Genomic DNA, 22,650 nt, shown 5'->3' with positions numbered 1-22,650 from the left:
GGGAGTTACTCGAATAATTGCAAAATGGAGATGGAGAGCTTACCATCAGCTACAGGTGCAGCACTACAAACATGACATTTGGCTTGGGTGACCATTTGCCTTCCTTCACCACTTGGATAGAAGCCAATCTGGAGAAAAAACACTTTAAATGCCGCCTTTGGTGCCAAAAAACCGAAGTGTAGATGAGCGAGCATGCATTTTTTCTTTTCGTTGTTCTCTCTAAGAAACAACACTTTTTTGTGTGTATTTTTTGGTTGTTCCCTATAAGGAACAACATTTTTTTTTGCATGTATTTTTGTTGTTCCCTATAAGGAACAACACTTTTTTATGTGTATTTTTTTTTGTTCCCTATAAGGAACAACTTCTTCTTTTTTGCATGTATTTTTTTGCTATTCCCTATAGGGAACAGCTGTTGTTCCCTATAAGAGACATCACTTTTTTGTGTTTATTTTTTTGTTGTTCCCTATAAGGCACAACACTTTTTTTTGTATATATTTTGTTGTTCCCTATAAGTAACAACACTTTTTTTGTATTTTTTTTGTTGTTCCCTATAGGGAACAACACTTTTTATGTGTTTTTTTTGTTGTTCCCTATAGGGAACAACACTTTTTGTGAGTATTTTTCCTTGTTGTTCCCTACAGGGAACATCACCTTGTGAGTATTTTTTAAAACACCATTCCTTCCTCTTGTGGGATTATTCCTAGCCCATCTCAACCCCATTTTACTGATTCCTTTTCATGGCATAAAGTACACTACTTTTATGAGGATAAGAACTATGGAGTCTATTGAGGCAGGTGAAAACCCTTAACATTATGATCTTTAACAAGACAACTTCTGGATGAGAGATTCTTTTTAAGAAAAGGGACACAATTATTTATATACTACTTTACTGCATTGTTTTATGTTGCACATGATACTGGTTGATCATCTTAATACCATGTTGGTTCCACCCTTCCTGGTTATACTCTTCTTTGTCTGTAATAAATGAGATTATGGGTATATTTTTTTCTATTGACATCTTCAACTTCTTCTACCATCCCTGCTCTTAAACAGTACTAAGCCTCCCTTTATTTATCATAAAAATGTGTAATAATAGTAAAATTTTGTTTGCAGATAGAGGATAGGGGGTTTCATTACGAGCCAGCCTACCATGTTCATAAGGCTGTAATGAAGTGACATTCCCATTATGGCCACCACACTAGGGTTATGATCCATTGGATAGCCAAAATATCCTTGGAACAAGAGGTCTCATCACGAGCCGGCCTGATCACTTTTGCTACATCTCGTGAATGGCAGTGTGGTTATCTAGTTACCATGCCAGCACACTGATCTCTTCTGTAGAACAACACTGGAACTCTCCATTTATAAATTGAGGATCCTGGCTCATACGGGTTAAAAAGCAACCCTGTCGAGGCTATGGACGCCTGCTGGCAGCAGAGGCTTTGCTTATGGTATTGAAGTTATATCTTATCGTCAATTGTTACTATAATACCCTTTTCTTATTTCTCTCTTTTTTTCAGAGAAGCTATTTCCTTAATTTTTTGTTATTTTGAACCTTAACACATGAGAAATTGTTTTTCGATCAATCGCATCATTTTCAGCTAAAATACCATCAGCAAAGCATCATTTTGGCATATTGATGTCCTTTTCTTTTTCGCATAATTTATCATCAATCCAAAGCGTCATATCTCTTATTCATAACTATCTTTACACACTCTGCTCTCATTATAACCATACAACTTGTTGTCCTATCATTGATATGTGTACTCTGCTTCATTTACTACCGTACTATTCATTCCCTTGCCTTGCCAGTAGAACAACACTTTTCCTATGATTTATGGTCATGAACGCCCCTTTCCAATTGGAAGGAGAAGGTTATTCAAAAAAAATATGATTGCCATTTTTGCATGCATCTTATCTGTTGCTATTCAAAACTAACACTGTGAAATGCATGCAGAATAGTGAATTGTTTACAGGAGAACAACAAGTATGGGGGAGAATTCTATTCGTAGGAAGGCCACACTATTGCACCTAACAGCAGAGGCTCGAGCAACTCGCGAATGCGCACAATTGTTCAGACATGATGTGCCTTCATGGCTTCCACCTTTTGCATCACTTTCAGTATCTGCTCCGCCTACATCAGCTTCAACAAATACGAGTCCATACATGTCATTCCACATTTTTTTCGGATGTAAAACTTGAGGTAAACTAGCATAATTTTCTAATTTATTGAAAATTTAAGAGAACTTCATGAAAATCCATTGAGCATTATTTATCATCATTCATTCCACATCTTTCCCACTTCCCATTTTTCAAAGACATAGATTCTTTCAGTTTGGGGGAGTGTTACTTTCATTCATTTCTTTCTTATGACCATGTCATTAATATTCTGTATCATCCATTGATCTTCTTATTCATTCTCAACACCCGTTTATTCCATGTTGTTTTACACCAAGCATAGATTTCAATAGATTGTGGCAACCACCTCTATTTGTTTTCTAGCATTGCATGAGGGCATGCTAATTCTTCAGTTTGGGGGAGGAATTGCTACGCATGATGGATGTTTTCTACTTTCTTTCTCATTTAAGGCATACAATTTCATTTTTATACAGTGCAGAAATTGATTTCCATATATTTTTAAAACTATGAACTCAATTCTTGTGATTTCTGGAAAACACAGACGTATCATTAAAATACACAAACCTAGATAATTTCAAGTTAAATTAGTTCATAAAATTTTGGAAATCATGCACTATCACCTACAGCCATTTTGTTTATATCTCATGATCCATGCATCAAAACGATCTGATTTTTGGATCATAGAAGCATTAATATATTATAAATCTACTTGCAAAATTTTAGCAAAATCTGGTTTGTAGTTTTTGAGAAAATGGTTAATGAAGTTTGTTGTTACTTATATCATATTTTGTTGCAACTTCATATACACATAAGTTGAACGTCAATGTAAAAATTGTTACGCCTTCATCAAGATTGCTAAAATTGAATATTCATTATTTGAGGAAGAGTTCATTTGTTCAATCCATTTCACGAGTTGAGATGAACATTTTTTGTATTATCGCTTGGTTAATAAAGAGGCTTTGGGTTGCATGAAGACATGCAATATATTCAGTTTGGGGGTATGTTGGGTCGCTAGTTTGTCACTATTATTATCACTCTTTAACGGCTATTTTATCCATTTATACCATTGTTTATCACGTTATTTACCATACTTTATCATATAATTCCATTTTATAATTATTTATGTTCTTATGGATAAATATTATTTCTTCTCCATTATTTTTAATAAATTGATGATTATTATGCATGATTTTAACAATGATGATTTATTAATAAATTGGTTGTAACATCGCTCACCATTTTAGCCTCCAAGATATTTTCCAGATTGAAGATTTGACCTCTAGCTCATCATTAAATATTCCAACTCAGAAATTCGCTGGAATAAGAAGTGACAATTTTGCATTGGATGTTTTGGGCAATTGGAAAATAATCTGGAAAATCAAAAATATGGGTTTTGTCCAGAATGGACCAAATTAGTTTTGTACTAAGTAGTTTGCCCAAATTCAGTCCTTATTAAGAGAAACGGAAGGTTCTCTGAAGACGTTTTTCTTAGATTCGCTCTTGCAGCTGGTTTCCAAATTATCTCAGCTGTAACACCAAATTTAACCTATTCCTATTGAATGTTGATGGAAAAATATTTCAAATATGATCTTGTTGATCAATTTGTTGTGAACAATCCCATTTTGTAATGGGAATCATATTGTAATCATCTCTGTTGTAACTGCTCTCTGCTCTCTGTGTATTTAAATGAAAACAGAGATCAAAGTTGGGGGGGGAGAATTAGGGGATTATTAGATTAGAGATAGATAGGATAGGATAGGAGGAGATAGAGAGAGTATTATTATTCCGAATTGTAATTTTATTTGTAGATTCTCGCTGCAGAGAAGACACAAATTACTATAATGCTGCCTAATTTGATGATTAATATATAAGTAGAGTTTTTGTTCCTTCGCATTTCCTAAAGTAATCCAGCAGTATTCACTGGCAGTTAAGGGTCCGACCCCTGGTGGATTCACTTTCTATTCTTGTATCATGCATTTCTTATTTCTGCAGTGTGATGGTTTGATTTAATTCTTACTTTCTGCAATTGTATCACTTTGTTGTTTCTTATTTTCCAATCTTAACAGAATCGTTTTGCTTTTTATAATTTGTAGTAGTGTTGTTGATTCAGTTTACTGTTATTTCATATTCAGTTATTTAATTACATATTCTGTTTGAGATCATCAACTGTAAAGAGTATTGACTATCGTTGTCAAAGCTCTCAGATTGGGATCGTTTGCTGCTTGTATTGGTTATTGAGGATTGTGTTTGATTTAGATTAAATCAGTTAAAAGAGGAATGACTTATCACTACTATATCCTCGACTGATGATTGTTGTTACTTTAATGAATGTATGATTTTATTTCATTAGAGGATTAAGTTTTCTTTAATTGCAATTGGGATTTATTAAAAACATCTATTTGCTCTTGTATTTGAAATATCTATACTACAATTTAGGAAGCATTACTCTTTGGGTTTATAGCATGCACATATTGTGTACACTCTTGAAATAAGAGGACTTACCCAGGTTGATAATTAATGTGGGATAAATAGGAGTTTTAAAAGACACCTTTTAGCACCCAACACGGAGCAGGTAAAGGCCACCAAAGTAGCAACAACAGCGCAGACAACAAGGGCCACAACAATGCAGAAAGATGAGGGCCAGGAATTGTCTACAGGACAGGAGGTAGAGGGCATGGACCTTGCAAAAGAAGGCGTGGACCCGGGCACAATTTCCACCCAACTCAAAAGGCCACGCATCAGAGAGAGATCGGGTCCATGGAAGAAAGTCAAGGCCTCCAAATTGGCCATCGACCCGATCACGTTAACGGAAGGTGACCTCTATGATATCGACGACACGGTTCGCGAGGTCACCAAGGAAGCACTCCAAGAATTCATGTCGGAGTAGTGGACTGTGTTGGAAGCCCTAAGGGTGCAGCTGTAGGAACTACAGTTGCGACCCCCATAGGAAGGAACTGTAGCCACCTACTATGCAGCAGGCACATAATCAGCAGAGCAGATGCTACGTGCAAGGATGGCCAATGCCATAGTGCTACCAGAAGGGGCGCTAGCAGCAGAGAATGAGATCAACAGAGCCGCAGTTGGCAGAATCAAGGGACTTGGCCTTAATTCGGCTGCCCTTCTGCGAGACACACTATACCAACTACAGGATGAAATAACAGTAGAGCTCCACACTAGGGAGGGCTGTGAGATTCAAGTGATGAGTGAGCAAAAGATCCACATCGAACAGCTCAGCCTGTAGCGTGACGAATTGGTGTCACAAAACTAGCAGTTAGTATAGACAGTAGATGAAGCGTGCTGGTGTGTCCCAGAGTTGTCCATCACTATGGACCTGCTAATAGAAGTGCGGATCCACTATTTGGCAAGTGAAGTCCGAAATGCGCACAAGGAAACAATGCGAGTGCAGCTGGAGTTAAATCTCTAGATTGTCGACCTGCGGCTGAAGGCGCAACCTTCCACTTCTCCAGAAGTTAGAGAGCAGTGCGTTAGCGCTATCCAAATAGGGTCGGAAGAAATTGGACGGGTCGTGTAGGAATGTACCAGTATGTTGGACCAAGCCTTTGGAGTCCTCACATCCTTGCAGGATGACCCCAACATACAGCGCCTAGAAATAGAGGTGCATGAGCTTCGGGAGCAGTACGATAATGTAAAAGGAACTGCGCAGACAGTCATCCTCACTCAATGGTTAGCAAAGATGCAGCAAGCAAGGGCACTGAAAAAGCAAGTGGATGCCGCAAGACAGAAAGAGGCACTTCTCAAATCGCGCGTCCAGCCATTGATTGACGAGGCCTTCACTATTACAGTAGATATTGAAGGCAAGCTCGCATAGATGTAGGGGCTCTACACGCTAAGGCAGGGATTTGATCCTCACAAAGAAGCATCGGAAGAGTGCATGCAGCAAGTCCAGAAAACTGTAAAATAGTGCATTGCGGACCTCTGAGCAATGCGGGACCAGTTGGAGGGACTCCGCGCTAAGATCACCACACCAATTAAGCGACTCAGGGACGAGTCACAATGATTTTTTTGGGGGATTGTTGGGCATGGAACCCCCCCACAGCATGTTTTGGGGCTCAAAGCCCAAGTTTTGATCAAATGTATTGTAAAACTTCGCGAATTGCGGGCGCGAAGCGCGAAGTATAAGTCGAGTCATAGGGTTGTCCGCCGTAAGTTTTATAATGTGTTGTAATGTCATGTCGGCCTACCCATGGTCTGTGGACCATGGGATTGTATAAATAGAGCAAGGCTCTAAGTTGTAAAGATAACGAAGAGGAGAGATAGATGAATATGAATGGTTCGAGCATAGAGTAAGAGTCCAAGTGTATTGGGTCGTAGTAGTAAGAATAAGTTATGCAGCTGAGTGCACAAAGGCCTAGTAGAGTCTGCAACTAAGTGCTCAGACCCCTGCAACTGAGTGCACAGGGCGGTGTCAAGTCTGTGACCTTGAATGAATAATAATAAAGAGAAGTTGATTCCAAATTCTGTGCATCTACTTGTGTATTGCATTCTATACATTTATACTATTTTGTTTATCGTGCGCACTTATATGATTGCTAGATATACTATTAATTATCACTAGTCTTACATAGATAAGTTAAGTAATCGGGTAATAACAGGTTAAATAGTAAGGAACTTGGGTATAATACGAATCGTACCCCGAGTAGGGTTGCGCAAAGGCAACATCACAAGTTGCGAGGGACTAATAGATGCGCATAGCGACGTGCGCGTAGGGTCAAACTGTGGACCACCATAAGCTCATCAGACATCCCCACGGTGCAAAAACCTGGTTCTAGCACCTTCCCATACTACTTTAGGTGAGACCCGAGTCCGCGCTCCATGGATTGTTGCCGAAAGGGCCAGTAGTACAGGGATTTGTTTAGCTAAATCACCTCTGAACCTGGGTCAGGCCCATACAAGCCAACACACCCTTTAAGGATTTTTATGGATATGAAGCCTCAACATTTGTGGATTAGGTATTTGAAGATAGTCAAGCTCCTTGGATAAGAATTGGGTTTAGGAGAACCAAGACATACTACAGGTCCTCAAAGAAAATTTGCAGATTGCCGAGAACCAACAAAAAATCTATGCAAACAAGCATCAGATATAACATAGCTTTTAGGTTTTGGATCAAGTGTATCTTTGTTTGTAGCCATAGAGGTAGTCATTTATCAAAAAGAAAGGGGAAAAGAAGCTTATACCTAAATTTTATGGGCGCTGGATTATGAGCCATGTAAGGGAGCTCGCTTATGAACTAGAGCTACTAGAGGGATGTAATATTCACAATGTTTTCCTTGTCTCTTACCTCAAAATGGCTCAGGGCCATCATGTACTCGCTTCTACAGAGCTTCCATCGTGGACGATGAAGGGGAGCTAATTCTTCCTTTGCAAGAAATTCAGGAGGTGAGGGAGTGACTTTTGAGGAACAAGACTATTAAGGAGTACCTAGTGAAATGGAAAGATCTACTAGTTGAAGATGCCTCATGGGAAGGGGAACATGTGCTCCAATAGTTCGGGCTAAAGTTGCTTGAGGGAAAGTCCACTTAAGAGTCATAAGGAAGGGGGGCCACTAGCCTAATAAGGCTCCTGTAGGACAGGGTGGAAAAAATTAATCAAGGGAGTATGGTTCACTTAGGAGAAAACAATACAAAGGTTAAAGTGGTGAAAAGGGGAAAAGAGTCATAAGCTAATGAAAAGTCACTTCAAAAATATAAGGTGAGAAAACCCACTAAAGTGACCTTATTAAAATAAAAGGTTAAAATGATGGAAAAAATGGTAAATGAGTTATAAAAAAAAGAAAATGAGGAGTCTCTCTTTATTCTAGCATTTTGCCATTTAAGAAAAAGGAAATTTCAAGAAATCTTGAAGAAGAGACTAGGGTTTTTTGAAACCCTACTGTTGGTTTTTATTTTTGGTGTTGAAACTATACACCTTAGCTAATTTTGAGAGAAAGATCACTCAGATTTGAAGAAGATAAGGAGGTAACAGTTTTATCAGTTGATTTTGTCTTCTAATATTGGGCTTTCTATATATTTGTTGGAGGTTGAGCTTATTGGAGGTAGAGATCCAAATCAAAGTCACATTCTTGAGGACCAAACATTCCCATAAATCCAAGGTCGAGATTTTTATGGAAGAGGGCTAGGTTCAACACTTTTGTAAGGGTCGAGTCCTACCATTCTGAAGGGGCCATGACCTACACCTTAAAGGGTTGAATCCTACAACCAATAAAGAGGTCGATTATCTCTGCTAAGGGGGGTGAGTTTGCTACTGTATAAAGAGGGGTGATTTCAATATTTGGAGGCATTGAGTTCCCTAACTGAAGTGGTCATAGGGATTCATCATTGTTGGGTTGAGCTTTATTGCTGAGAGGGGTCGAGTTACCTCTCTTCCTAGATGCATGCACCCCTTTTTGTTAGCTGAGAACATAGTACCTTAAAGGGGCCAAGTTCTTAATTTATTTATGGGACGTGGTATCTCTATTCAAATTGTCTGTTACTCCTATTTTTTGGTTGAGTATTTCCCATAGCTCCATCTCACATTCAGTCGATTGAAGGTGAGTTTCTCTACTACATTGGTTGGTATGAGTTAGTGAAGTATTTTCTAAATATATATATCAGATTTGAAGTTCATTGCTACAATTGTCTTAACAAAAAACCTTTGTTATATCTTTTAGAAATTCCTCTATTTTTTAATTGCTATTTTTTTTAATTAATCTACAGATATAATCACTTAAAAATATCATATTACAAGTCATCTACAATAATACTTATAATACATTAAAAACATCAAAATTCATCCTATCATTAATAAAAATTTGAACATACTTGGAGAGGATAATAACAATTCCACTCACATAATTGTAACCTAGACAATCCCAATTGGCCATTAATTTTAAACTGCTTTAAAATTTATTTTCACTTTCATTCTTTATTATTTTTACGCGTGTTGTTCCTTTTGATTTAATGTCCAGACAATCCCAATTGGCCATTAATTTTAAACTGCTTTAAAATTTATTTTCACTTTCATTCTTTATTATTTTTACGCGTGTTGTTCCTTTTGATTTAATGTCCAGAGTCTCGTCGAATGGAGAGTTATTCATAAGGAAACCTGATCATCACCATCTGTCACAGTAATCATCGGGGTAATTATTACGAGTATCACAGGGATACCTGTGAAGGCGATTCCTATTTCCGTCACAATTTTTTAATTAATGCCCTCTGACAAGGGGGCGCGATAGGGAAATATAACGCGAGACTGTTTTTTTCCTCCTCCAGTTTTTTTCTCGCGTTATATTTCCCTACCACTTCCCATATCAGGGGGCATTAATTAAAAAACTGTGGCGGAAATAGGAATCGCCGTCCTTATGGTATGTGGATGCACTCATCCCAAACAGTGCCCTGCAAAGGATGGGTTTCTCTCCTCACTTCCCACACTGCGCTGTTACACTTGAATCCTGAACCCAGTCCTATCTGCCAAATTCGATCCCCCACCTTAAATCGTCGCTGCTTCCATGTAAGCCACTTCATACCAGATCCCACTCACAGAAGTGTTCCCGAAGCGATGCAGCGCCATGCGAGAAGGCTCCAGTTCGTAGTCAGTTAGTTGCAGGCTCTTCCCGATAGCGTTGATCACGCCTCGACCCCCGGGATGGACGCAGAAATGCTGGAAGGCGAGCATGAAATTAGGAATATAAGGCTTCAAATTCATCTTCAAGGCCTTGATGCATATCGTGTTGTAGGCGTAGTAGAGCTGCTCCGTTATGGGGAGCACTTTGGGGCCCAACGTGGCCATGTTCTTCTTCACAGCGTCTCCCGCCACGTCCGTGAGGAACGGATCGAGGGAAACGCCAGAGAGCCCCTCGTCGTCTTCCTTTACCATCACGCAGTCGTAGGCCTCATCCACGGCGGCCACGTTCGTCCTGACCGCGTGAAGGAGCCTCATCTTTGCCCGGCCTGCGTCGTTGCCTTTGTTCGACAGAAGCAACGCGTAGCCAGCGACTCTGAAGAGACAGTTGGTGACCGTCATGGACTTATTGTTGCCCCGATAGTGGGCGTTGGCCGTTATGTTCTCGCTGCCGATTACCAGAGCATAGGAGCCACGATAGACCTTGAAAAGGTCCTTGGCCATGTCCACCGCTATAAGGCTGGCGCTGCAACCCATGCCGGAGAGATTGAAAGTCTTCACCTTCTCTTTCATCTTGTAGCGGTTCACGATCCACGCTGTCAGCGACGGCGCCGGCCCGAAAGTGGAGACGTTGACGATGAGAATGTCAATCTCCCAAGGCTCCACGCACGTCTTCCTGAACAACAGCTCGTCCAGAACGGCCACGAAGCACTCCTCCATTTCCACACGCGCTTCCTCCAACGTCGCCACATTTTTATCGTTGAAATAGCAGCGGGGAAGGCCAGTTTCTTCCCCCAGCCCGGAGCGCCGATGTATTCTCCACTGAAATTTTGCTCTCTCACCACCGAAAAACTTATCCTCATTCCTCGCCGCAAGATATACGCTCAGTTCTGTGTTAACCCTTCGCTCCTCCGGCGGATTGTAACAGGCGAAGTCCACGAGATAACACTGGTGGCAGGAATATCGTGGGGGAATGATATAAAACAGCACTACAACGACCACAGAGCATAACACAAGGATCTCTGTCGCCCTTATTTCTTTCAGATAACGAAATTCCAGCTCAAGCCATTCCGGCTCAGCCGCCGCCGCAGCATTCACGCACGCGAACAACCAGACTCCCACCACCAAATCAATTTCTATAGACACTAGTCCAGCCATGACAGATTTGAACTGTTTAGCAGACTATCAGTCTCAGCCTGCTTGACGAGGGCGCAAGGTGACACTTCTGAAGATGTTTTTTCTGTTTTGTTTCTTCTGAAGAGTTATGAACTAAAGCCGCTAACCTGAACAAGAGATATGAACTAAAGCCGCTTCCATAATCAATTAAAGCCGTCAATCTGAATTAAAGCCGTCAATATGAAACAATCTGAAATAGAAATATCAACTACTACTCACAAATGGTAATCAATCAAAGCCGTTAATGTGAAATAGAGATATAAACTAGTTTTCTTACCAACAGAAAAATAAAATATAAACTATTTATTTTACTAGCAATTGTCCCAAAAGGTACAAAGAGAGGCCGATAGGATTAGTGAAAGGAAGAAAGTTTTATAGATAGTCAAGTATATATAAAGTTCAGTAGTGACGAAGGCAATAACCACGTTGACCATCCTGTACCAGTACACCTAATATTAGAAGAACAAAACCAAAACCAAACCATTCATATCAATATAGTAAGTGTAGAACGCGTTCATACTTAAAGCTCAATAGGTTCAATAGATTATATTCTTTGAAGTCGAAACCCTTGGAAGGAAGTAGGGTAAATATGATAAGAAAGAGTAGGTGAGATATAAGAGCAGAAGACTGTTCTATGATTTAGCAATGGGCAATGACAATTTTTATCACTACTAATAAAAAAACAATAAACAGACGCGACTGGTACATGAGAATATTAGAGTACAATTTTAATCTTGGTAAGATATAAATTACTTGCAATTATAAGAAAGAGTACATTCTTGGATATGATAGAACAGGAAAGAAAAAACAGACGAAGAATGGTACATTGGTAGCAAGACAAAAATCCCTCACAAGGAGAAGAAAAAGTACATTATGTAATGTGCATAACTTCTATGTATATACGCTTGCAGGGTTCCTAACGGATGAAGGTCTCTCAGTTTAATAGACAAATCCTTATGGGCAGTCATTCAATGATATGAAATTAAAAGTAGTCTGCAGTGAGTATAAATCCTGGAAAAAATATCAAACCTTGTTATCCAGTTCTATTTAATGTACTTAATCCTCATGCCACTCACTGGTGTGGTTTACTATTCATATGAATGTCATATGGCAAACAGTTGGTTTACTATTCATATGAATGTCATATGACAAACAGTGAGGTGACATGATGCTGATGAATGATAAGGGCAGATAATTACATAAATATGAAACCTAGTTATCCATTTCCATTCAATGTACTTAATCCTCTTGTGCTACCCGCTGGTGTGTCGTTTGATGGTTTACTATGCACATGAATGTCATATGGCAGGTTCAACAATCTCAAGTAAAGTTTATACAGAATTAGTTTGAGAGTCGATTGAATATGGATTTAGTTCATACCGAAATAGATTCATCTAGGTTTAAAGTTAAAGCACAGTTCAACCAACTAATTGAAGATGTGCATCCTTTTATTACCATGTTTAACATATATATCAAACTAATATTCAATGTATTTAAACCTATTAAAATATGGATCCTTGCATTATCATGCTTCTGTGATTAAAATACATCCCTTACATGCAACGGGAAAACCACAATTCCAACATCCATAACCAGAAAAAAAATTGAAGACACCCACTTCTATGTATATACGCTTGCAGGATTCCTAACGGATCAAGGTCTCTCAGTTTAATAGACAAATCCTTATGTGCAGTCATTCAATGATATGTAAATAAAAGTAGTGTGCAGTGAGTATAAATCCTTGAAAAAATATCAAACCTTGTTATCCTTGTTATCCAATCTTCTTTCTCTTAAAAAGATTATGATGCCTCTGTGGAGTTTTTCTAGGAGTTTGACACAAGGTACACCATAGTTATTATGATTAAGTTGGATGCAAAGTTGAGTAGAGTTGATATGTAAATATAGGAAATAAATATATAGTATATGGCAATGCCCACCACACTCATCATCAGTGATTCAGTGCAGACAATGCCATGATTTTGAAACAGGGAAGGTAGAATAATTTGATACATTCTTTTGGATTCATAAGATTTCTTGTAAACCTTCTATGTGCCATTTCAGAATCATCGTTCAATGGTACCAGAGAAAGAGCATACTTCTCATTCATAACTATATTTCAGTAGCATCCAAGAATAGCATAATATGCAATTTTAAATATAGCTGCTAATCTTGCAGCCTGCTATAATTTTATTTATATCTGTTATAATTTTATTTATATCTGTTGCAATGTTTGTTTTTCTTGCTATGTCATCTCATTTTGAACTAAAGGAACAGGTGCTTAGGACATTTTCAGGCTATACAACTCACAGGAGGCTTACAATTAAGGCCCGAGTCATAAGAGATGGAAATCTAAGCACTTCATCAAGTTGGAGGCAACCACATGTTTGAGAGATCCAGAGTCTGCAATGAATTCACATGATCGAGCAAAAGTATGCTAAATTTAAATGTAAGTACTTGTTTGTTGTCAGAATAAATTTTCTCACTGCAAGAGGGGCAGTTGACAGCAAAAATTGTCAATTTTGATACAGATTGGATTGCCATGCAGTACCATATTCTTCTACAGTTCGTTACAGTAAGGTTGGAAAATTGTAAAAGGAAGGTGACTTAGCAAAGGCTTTGATGATGTCAACATCATAAGAAGGCCAACATTTCGCTTTGATGTCTTGGAATAGCCAATCATCAAACATGACCTGTAACAAATTTCGAGTCGAGTTGTTTGATCTGCGTTCATTAGATGCCAGATAGTGGCAGGGCCATTGAATTATGAATATTTTGCCCATATGCACCAAACATAATTTACAAGCTGATATAAGAAAAGAATGCACAAGTAATTAAGTGAGTATTAAGTTTGTCCCAATTGTGTCCTGGAAAAACAGGAAAGTATGCCTCTGAACAAATTTCAAAAAAATTTAAGCAGCTAGTACAGACCTCCCAAGCCATGGTGAGAACATATCGGTGCCTAATCAGCTCCACACATTACTTATTGCACAAGTGAAAACATACCCTCACCGATATCGCCAACCATTTTGAAATTGAAAACATCAATATTTGGAAATACAGAAGCCCTTACTTTGAACTCCCAAGAGGTTCTTTTAGAAAATTGTAAATAGCGGTGGATAAGAGAAATTTGCAAAGGACAAATGAATCTGGAAAATACAAATTTGTAACTCATTGGGATACCTGGTTAACTATGTGGACGAGCCGAAGACATTTAGAACCATGTGTGTCATTATTTCATACAATATCTTTCAACTTCGATAAGAAAACCAAAATATGGCTTCTTATCATTTGTAATCTTGACATTATTGGACATGGTAAATTGATATTGGAATTGGATTTTTGTCCATATCTGCAAATTTCTAAGCAATTGAGAGTTTTAGAATACAGATTAATAGCAGTGTGCAACCCATTGTGAGTGTCTGGAGCATCTTCCAAAGCTGAACATGCAAATGATATAAAAGTCAAGTATGTGAATGTGATGAAAGGCTAAAATGCTGTCATGTTTTTGTTGTTTAATGTAGAAGGAATCTTGCCATTTGGGCTCTAGAGCCCAACCTGCTCTCTCTTATTGCAAAACACAGAGCATTTAACCAACGAAAAACACAGAGCAGTGGACCATGTACTCGATTATTCTTTGTTCATACCACAGAGAACTGTTCTATCAAGTACGTGAACCCCTGTTGTGGGGTATACTGCTTTCAATTGGAAAACAACTCATCTCAACTACCTGCTTAACCATTCAGAGAACAGAAAATGCACCGTGTTGTGGATGCCTTAAATTTAGTAGACCTTGGCCATACTATCTTATGAAGTATGGCTGTGCTGGCTATCAGATTATTTTAGGATTGTGATTTTGGACACCAAGGTTTAGATTATTTCTTTATTATGGTGGCTGTAATGAATGATTTTATATTCCATTCATTCTTACTGCATTTGGATAAATGCCCTTATTACTTTTTCAATAGGTTGTTGTAAACATCGACCTATCTAAAGTGAGAAACGTTTTTCTTTATAAAAAATGTTGTTGGTTGATTCATAAAACCCAAAACAAAGAGCAGTGGACCACGTAATTGAATACTTTTTGTTCATACAACAGAGAACAGTTCTATTAAGATATAACTAAACATGCCAGATATAACTAAACATATATACAATGAAAGTATTCGTTGGCTTCTAAACATATGTACAATGAAAGCATTCTATTATGTAGAGATGTAATTGAGAATGAGCCGCTAATCATATATGCATGATGGGCCATGGCATCGGCAACACCAGTTAGTGTTTATTGTGGTGCCATATTGTGCGAGTTGTTCCTGCAATTGATGGCGCATCTGCCTATGTGCATCCCTTTCATGGATGTGAATTGTTATCTTAAGTATGTTCCTTATTTTCTTTAACAATTCAATGGCTGGGCGCAAACGGTAAAGTGGCATTGATTGTTGTGGCAGGATCCTTGTCTGCATATCTTGTAATGTAAGTTCTTGTTGCTGAATTTCTTCGCAACACTCGTACAACCTTCGTAGGTAGCATGTATTCATACCTGTTGCCATCCAAAAAGGAAACACTGTAAGTGACAATGAATATGTTTGACGATTTTGTTTGAATATTCGAAATAAATTAAACGATTCCAAATGAGTATAAAACCATATGAAATTAAATGTAAAAGCAAGAAATCTATGTGAAACTTCGTTATGTAGTGAGTGGTGTTTACCATGTGGGTAATTCTGGAAGACAGGTTGTATGATTGGCTAAAGTGTATTATCCTGGATAGATTTTGATGCAAGGAATGATTCCTCTTGCTGTCTACGCTTAAGATATGGATTCTTGTGCATTTGTGCAATGCGGGAGAATGGGAATGCTGGATTGATGTGTATGTCTGCTAGTGACCGCACCCTTGAAATTGCAGTGAATGTTAGCCCTTGGCGTTCTCTAGTGCCGATGTCCACTGTTGCTTTGTCTAATGTCATTCCTTGTGACTTGTGTATCGTTAAAGCCCATGCCATTTGAAGTGGTATCTGACGGCGTGCACCCCTTGTGATGGGAGGAATGGGTACATATGTTGGGTGTGAAATGTCCCACGGTGTTTCTCTGTATTGTCAAAAGTCAACAACCACAAAGGATGGTAATGCTGGGGGTTTTGAGTCAATTGAATAAAATATTGAGATGACCTTCCCAAGCGCGCCATTGACAAGGCCTGCATGTACCCATAAGTTGCTGGTGAGCATAATTTTTTGTTCACTGCATAAGAGCACCTTTGCAGGTAGGTGCTCATCTTCTGTTGTAGTAGGAGTTTTCTGCCTTTATTGTTCCGCAGAGCAAAGTGCTACTAGGATGTTCAATTGTTTGAGCATTTTTTTATTATGCAAGACAACTGCGTTGTTTGTTGCGAATAGGTGCATGGACTCGTCGAATGTGCATTTCTCTTCATGTGTAAGAGATGAACTTGTTCTTGACATTAGATGTTGCCAATCTTCAAGTGTAGATATTCCATTCCTAAGATTTGCAAGTATTTGCCGGAAAGCAACCTGGGACGAGCTAGCTCCTTGTTGACGGAAAACGGTTGAAAGTGTTATGAATATGTCGAAGCTGCGCCAAAGTGCAGTGCCACGCGATGTCCCAGCATATAAAGGAATGTCTTTTACAGGTGGTAGTTGGCCTAAATCTCCGACAAGGATAATTGAGCGATTACCAAATGGTGTATTCCGATGAAGAGGGAATGCCTCTCTTAGACGATCGTCAATGCGAGAAAGCATTTTTGGACCGATGAAGCTCATTTCGTCAATGAGGATGTATTCTACATGACGGAGTTGCTCTTGTAGGTGTAGGAGCGGCTGGCCTTCGAGAGGATGCATTGTCTGGATAGGGATATGAAGGGCAGAGTGAATTGTGAGGGCATTTATGTTGAAAGCTGCAACGCCGGTTGGTGCAAGTAACAATAAAGGGTTTTTGTTGGCTGGCGAGTTTTCCACAAATGCTTGGTGCAGGCATTTAATCAAATGGGATTTTCCTGTGCCAGTTGTTCCTTGTACGATGATCTTCCGTGGGGATTTTGGTGAAGGGGTTTTGAAGTGTGTAAAAACAGCGGTGAAAGCTATGCTTTGGCTAGGGGATAATGTATGATCATGGGGAAGGTTGGAAAATGAATGATGTTGGTTTTGAATGGGTGAGCGGTTGAATTCAATGAAATTGATAGTAGTTTCTTGCAAGGGGGGAGGGACAGTATTTTGTGACCAATTGTGGTTGACATCAAAGTCGCGGTAGCCAATCATGTCGAGGTCATCAATTGCAATATTGTAATCTGGGTGTAGTTGAGAGAGGATTTGCCATTCATTCATCTGCATGGAATCAGGGGGGGTGTGTGGGGTAGGTTGATCTTTAGTAGGTGGGCTTTGTGGGTTTTCGGGTTCGCGATGGACATGCCATGGTGTATATGCACCTTTTTTTTGTTCCCAGTGTGCAATAATTTCTGCATCAGTTGAACCGATATCATCAGGGAGTGTTCGGAAGGGGAAATACAAGAGTAATTCACTCCAACAGAAGGTGGCATAAGAAGGATTAGTAGAGGAAGGAATGACATTGTAATGGGGCAAGACATGTACAATCATTGGGGGGAATATGTGTTTCCAGTGGTTTCTTCTCCGCTGGGCAGAATATGACCACGAGCGAGCAGCTTCAAGGAGGGGCAGTGGTTCTAGTGAGGCAGGCCTGTTCATATATGCAACGATAAAGTTTGGTGTCGAACCAGGATTTTCAGTATCTTGCGAAACACGTTTGAAAACAGCCCTGTTGACATTCAAAGAACGGAATGTACGGCTGCAAAGAGAGAGAGGTAGCTTTTGTAACATATGGCATATTTCTTGTGCACCAATGTCTCTATCTGCAATGGTTTCTGTAAGGAGTTTTCGGATGACACCACTAGTAGGTGCTTCTGGAAGGGCACTTTGTGATAGTCGCGATAGCATTTGACGGTAGCTCTCAGATCTTGTCTCCGCTTTTGTTGCATACTTTGAAATATATTTCAATACAGCATGGCGAGAAAGGACTGGTTGGCAATCAACATTTGCTCTCCAAATAGAGAGTAGATCGGCGTTGTGAATATTCAATCTTTCATCATTGCGAGCAGGGACATAGGTTTTATGACCCTTATCATCAATGAAAAGTGAAGAAGTGGACTTCAATTCCCACGGTACTCCATATCGGCAGCTAAGCACATTGTCTTTCTTACGAAGACAAGAAGATTCATGACACTTTGTATGACGTTGAACGCAGTTGACAAGCTCTGTGTAGTCTTCAAATTGATTGGACGCGAATATTGCTGCTGTGTCAAGGAGACACGGGTTATGAATTGTTGACTGGTGAAGCGGAATAGTTCGGTGTTCTGCCTGACGTGGATTCCAAGCAGTTACGTAGTGGTCGAAATATTTTTGTGCATTAGCAACTTCTAATGCATTGTCCCAATCAAGTGTGTCCATGTCTGGTGCATTTTGTAGCCAGAGGAAGCCATGAATGTGTGCGGATCCTCTGTGTTGCCATTCGTATCTGAATATAACATGAAGGGTACATTTAGTTAATACATGTATATGCAATGTATAAAATTAATGTAGAGGGATATGTATATTAAATAATACCTGCACCAGTAGTCAGTTGCATGGAGGCCTTTTTGAAGGATTTCTTCAAGGAAAATTGTAAATCTACAATGCATATATTGGGCTGTTAGATGTGGGTTTTTAATTATGTTTTGGATTTTCCATTGGAAGGGGTTGACTGAAGTGGAAGGAACACTGGTGGGCATGATTGTGTGCAAGTCATGCCATTTAGTATCAGCTGCACTGAGAGTGAAGAAGAATGTTGGGCTTCCTATTTGCGTGATCATGTCAGTCAGCTCAGATCGGCGTTTGTTCCAGAAAGACCGTGTTCCTCGTAGTGCTGACCCAAACCTCATTATTTGCTCTGGCAATCTTGAATCCGGAGAGTCATGAAGACACTGGCGTAGGTCTGATACCGTTGTTGGCAAGTTGTTCTCAATGTACTTCTTCACGAAAACACTGGCTGTTGCTTGGCTATGATGGCGCATTAGAATGTTATAAAGATAGTAGCGGAATCTTGGGTGTTGGCCAAAGCGGTTATCATGGTAGTGCAGCAAGTGCAAAGCATATTCATGCATTTCAACTTTTGTAAGTCTTGGTTGCATGATCATTGCGATGCCTGTAGGGAAGAGTGTGGGGAATGCCATGGCAAGGAGGCCGATGGTGTTGTATTCATTTATAGCAGTTGGAGATATTGGAGGCCAATCAATAGAGCTTGTTGAACTTGAATGGGTCGAGTGCAAACAGTTACAAATGTGGTCACGCTCAGTACATGAATTTGGGAGGACTGGAACGAAAGAAGAGGGTTGGATTTCTAATGGAGGTAGCATGACATCAGGATTATAAGTGGAATCAGTAGTGGTTTGATAGGGTTCAAAAGAGGAGGTGGTTACACTGTGGAGAAGAGAAGAAATGTCTGTAGGGAGATCTAGCAGCGTAGAAATTGCAGATGAATTCAATTGAACATCACGGTAGTAAGGGTCATATTTTATTTTGTATTCAAGAGCTGCAAGGACACGTGATTTGCAAACGTAGAATTCGTAGGCCTTTTCAGATGGATTTTTCCTTTTCACAATGAGGATGTCTAGGTCAGAGAGCAGCCGGGGTAAGTATTTGGCAATATTGGTGATATCTTGAGGGAAGCTAATTGTATGGCCACTATATTTATATTGACCACCACGGGAATTAGTGACTTGTAGAATGGGGTTGACACGTGCGATGAGCATTTCTTCAACTTGTGTTAATTGGTGAAGGACACAGGGTTGTTCTCCAGGGTCCATGTTGTTTAGTTCAGAAAAACGATTGGTAGATTTAGATGATGCACAACGAGAACAAGAGAGTCTACCGTGGAAGAGCTTTGTTTTCATTCCTGGGTATGCTTCCTTGCATGTTGTGCAAACATGCAAGGTAGAAAGTCCATCAATCCTTTCTCGAAAGCGACGGTGTTCTTCGTTAAGAGGAGGGTTATATTGGATATGATGAACATGTGGTGGGTTGGTTTGTATAGGTGGGAGGGCATTTGAGGTGGGAAGGGATGTAGAGGAAGTAGTAGGGTTGTTGTGGTGTTCATAAAGTAGTCGACGTCGTGCATTTATTTGATCCTTTTGTTGTGCATAAAGAATACGCCGCCGCTTGTTTTTGGCCGCAATTTGATTGTTTGGTGGCATATCTAAACAAGTACAAGTAATAGTTGTTAGTTTTCATAAACAAGTAGTGCATGTTTGGTATCTCATTTTATTGGGTGCACATCCATTGTGAAATTAAAACATTATATTTTGAACATAGATTTAATTTTTTTTGTAGTTCAACATCGGTGAAGGTAGGTAGATTAGGTAGAAGGGAAAACATGCAATTAGGAATGCTATGAAATCATATGTTATTTCAGCATCTATCATTGAGAGGAGAGAAACAAGACTAAAAATATTTTGTTCCCTTCTTCTTCAAAAAATTTTTGTTTGACATGTTTGAGCGATAAAATGCATAGCTTAGCAAGTAAGGGATCAATGTATAGCATGTAGACAATGAACGAGAAACATATGTAGTGACTCTTTACAAATGTTGATATTTATATTATGTAAAATGTAAATGGCAAACATACATATGTTGGAATGACTGGAAGAGAGTATTTGCACTAAGAACTACAGGTTTCATGATAATAACATGGGTGTGTAATTTACAAAGATGAGACAATTAGTTGTGTGGAAATGTTTGTTTATGTACAAACAGGCGTGGTAGATGAAGCCCTAAGAAGAAGTTCAAAGGCGGCGAACAATAGTTCGTTTTGAAGCGGACAGTGCTTGAATGTCGGTGAGTGCTTCCTTGCATGCAGAGGCATATTGAATTTCTTCTGAATTGATCAGTATTGGTTGCAAGCGTTGAACACCGTTGAAGTAATCTATTTTAATGGAAAGTGTTAGCTGGAAGCGGTGCCCTGAAATCCGGCCACAAATTTCCTGTAGATCAGTTGGTTCGATAGAAAGTAGGAACAGGTCTTTTGTCGTGATGCCCATGAGCTCATTCCCTGCATCATTGAAAACTGTGACATTCTGTAGATTCCCGGTGTGGTCATGTAGCTCAATTTTAAGTTTGTAACCGTAGTCACATTCTAGGAAGTCACCGTTACATTTTGTACAATGCCAAAGATTGTTAGAATGCTCCACAACCTTCTTCATGCATTGTTTTCCATTGAAATCTAGTGGACATGCTAGAAAGTAGAAGTCATCCATATGAAGAGCAGTAATTTTTGCTCGAACTGAAACCCAAATTGCTTTATCAGAGGGTTGCATGCCAGCAATTTCATGAAACGTCATTCGTGGCAGGGCACGTTTCGAACCAACACCATAGTTTCTACTCAAAGATGGAGAAGAAGAGCTATAGCCGGTTTCACGGAACCATGCATGTAATTGCTGAGTTTCTTCAACCTGTGGATTTATTGTGAGAGTGCTCGTTGGTATTGTCCCTATTGTGGTGCCATTAAATTCAGACACGCGGCCTCCTTTGATTGCAAGAATTGGTGGGTTGTCGAAAGAGTAGAATTCAGAAAGATGTTGTCCTATATAGTCACAGTGGTCTCCCCATAATGTTACATCAATGTTAAACCCGACTTGTCCTTTAGTATGAGTGTTTTCCTTAATGTTTCACTTCCATCTTTTCGTCGAATTGTTGATGCAGGTGACGTGGAGGTAACAACACCAATGACATCCACATTTGTATTTGGAGTTGCACTTTTTACTTCAGCAATATTCTTGAAGTGAAAGCTCTGGTAGGGAAACGTTGGATCATCTGTAGGACATGGATTGATAGTGGAAGCAGCAGACAAGTAAATCTCCCATTTGTTCTTGAGGTCGTTGTAGTTTGGATTTGCTTCTCTTACTGTGCCATTTGATACAATGTATAGTTGCCCAACCTGAATTAGATTGTAAAGAGATTCGGCCAGTTCAGCAAATGCAGAAAGGTGGATCTCTTCCTTATCACGGTTGATAAGGTCAAATCTGAAAACTTTTCCTGAGCCTCGCACATTGTTGTATGCCTTCAATGATGTCTTCGCAGATGCTCTACCTTGGATAGACCAATATTTTCGGTAAGGGTTGAGTGCCGTGAATGGAATTGTTGGAGTTGTTGCCGTAGTTGGTGGAGTAACTACAGAGGGCAAGGTATCTTCAGCTGACGAAGAGCTAAATTGGGCTGAACCCGCCTGTGCATGTTGCAGCGTCGATGTGTCCTTCATCAACGCTGCTGAGCGCTTCACAACTTCAAGCTCAACGACTCGGATGGACCTTATGTAAACAAGTAAGAAATGAATTAATAAAGATTCCATTTTCCTTCTTTTGATGCAAAAAACGGCTAGGCGGGAAAAAGTAAAAGAGGGTGATTTCAAATGGTGGGCCTTACGAGGAGTTTTGGAGCACTGTGCAAGCTGCTTTTTTGAGCAGAATTATTGAGCCAATTTGGATGTCTCCAGAGACAACTTGTGGGCCATATGCGGATGGTAGCAAAGTCTTATGTTGATGTGTTCCATCAGATAGAGTAATGTGGAAGTGCGAGGATGTTGTTTTCAATGAGGTAACGGAACCTACATCGATTATCTGAAGTAGTGGTTGAATCTCGGTGCAACCATTCAGCAATAGAGGAA

General features: G+C 39.5%; 1 protein-coding gene and 1 pseudogene across 1 annotated transcript; both read right to left on the bottom strand.

Moving 5' to 3' along the window:
- Positions 1 to 9,247: 9,247 nt before the first annotated feature.
- On the bottom strand, positions 9,248 to 10,914 carry LOC149249558 (3-ketoacyl-CoA synthase 13 pseudogene; annotated as a pseudogene).
- Positions 10,915 to 20,773: 9,859 nt separating this feature from the next.
- Positions 20,774 to 22,245, bottom strand: LOC149249557 (replication protein A 70 kDa DNA-binding subunit A-like). The gene is made up of 3 exons (XM_089453406.1): positions 21,711 to 22,245; positions 21,278 to 21,570; positions 20,774 to 21,064 (listed from the first exon to the last, which is right to left on the bottom strand). The coding sequence occupies exons 1-3, from the start codon at positions 22,243 to 22,245 to the stop codon at positions 20,774 to 20,776; spliced, it is 1,119 nt and encodes a 372-aa protein (XP_089309532.1).
- Between the last annotated feature and the right edge of the window lie 405 nt (positions 22,246 to 22,650).

This window comes from Pinus tabuliformis, chromosome 7 (assembly GCF_031772625.1).
Source record: "Pinus tabuliformis cultivar Carrire ecotype Pingquan chromosome 7, CPIR1, whole genome shotgun sequence".
In the NCBI taxonomy this organism is placed as follows: domain Eukaryota; kingdom Viridiplantae; phylum Streptophyta; class Pinopsida; order Pinales; family Pinaceae; genus Pinus; species Pinus tabuliformis.
Note: the sequence above shows the minus strand (reverse complement) of the source record. Positions and strands in the feature narration are given on the sequence as shown.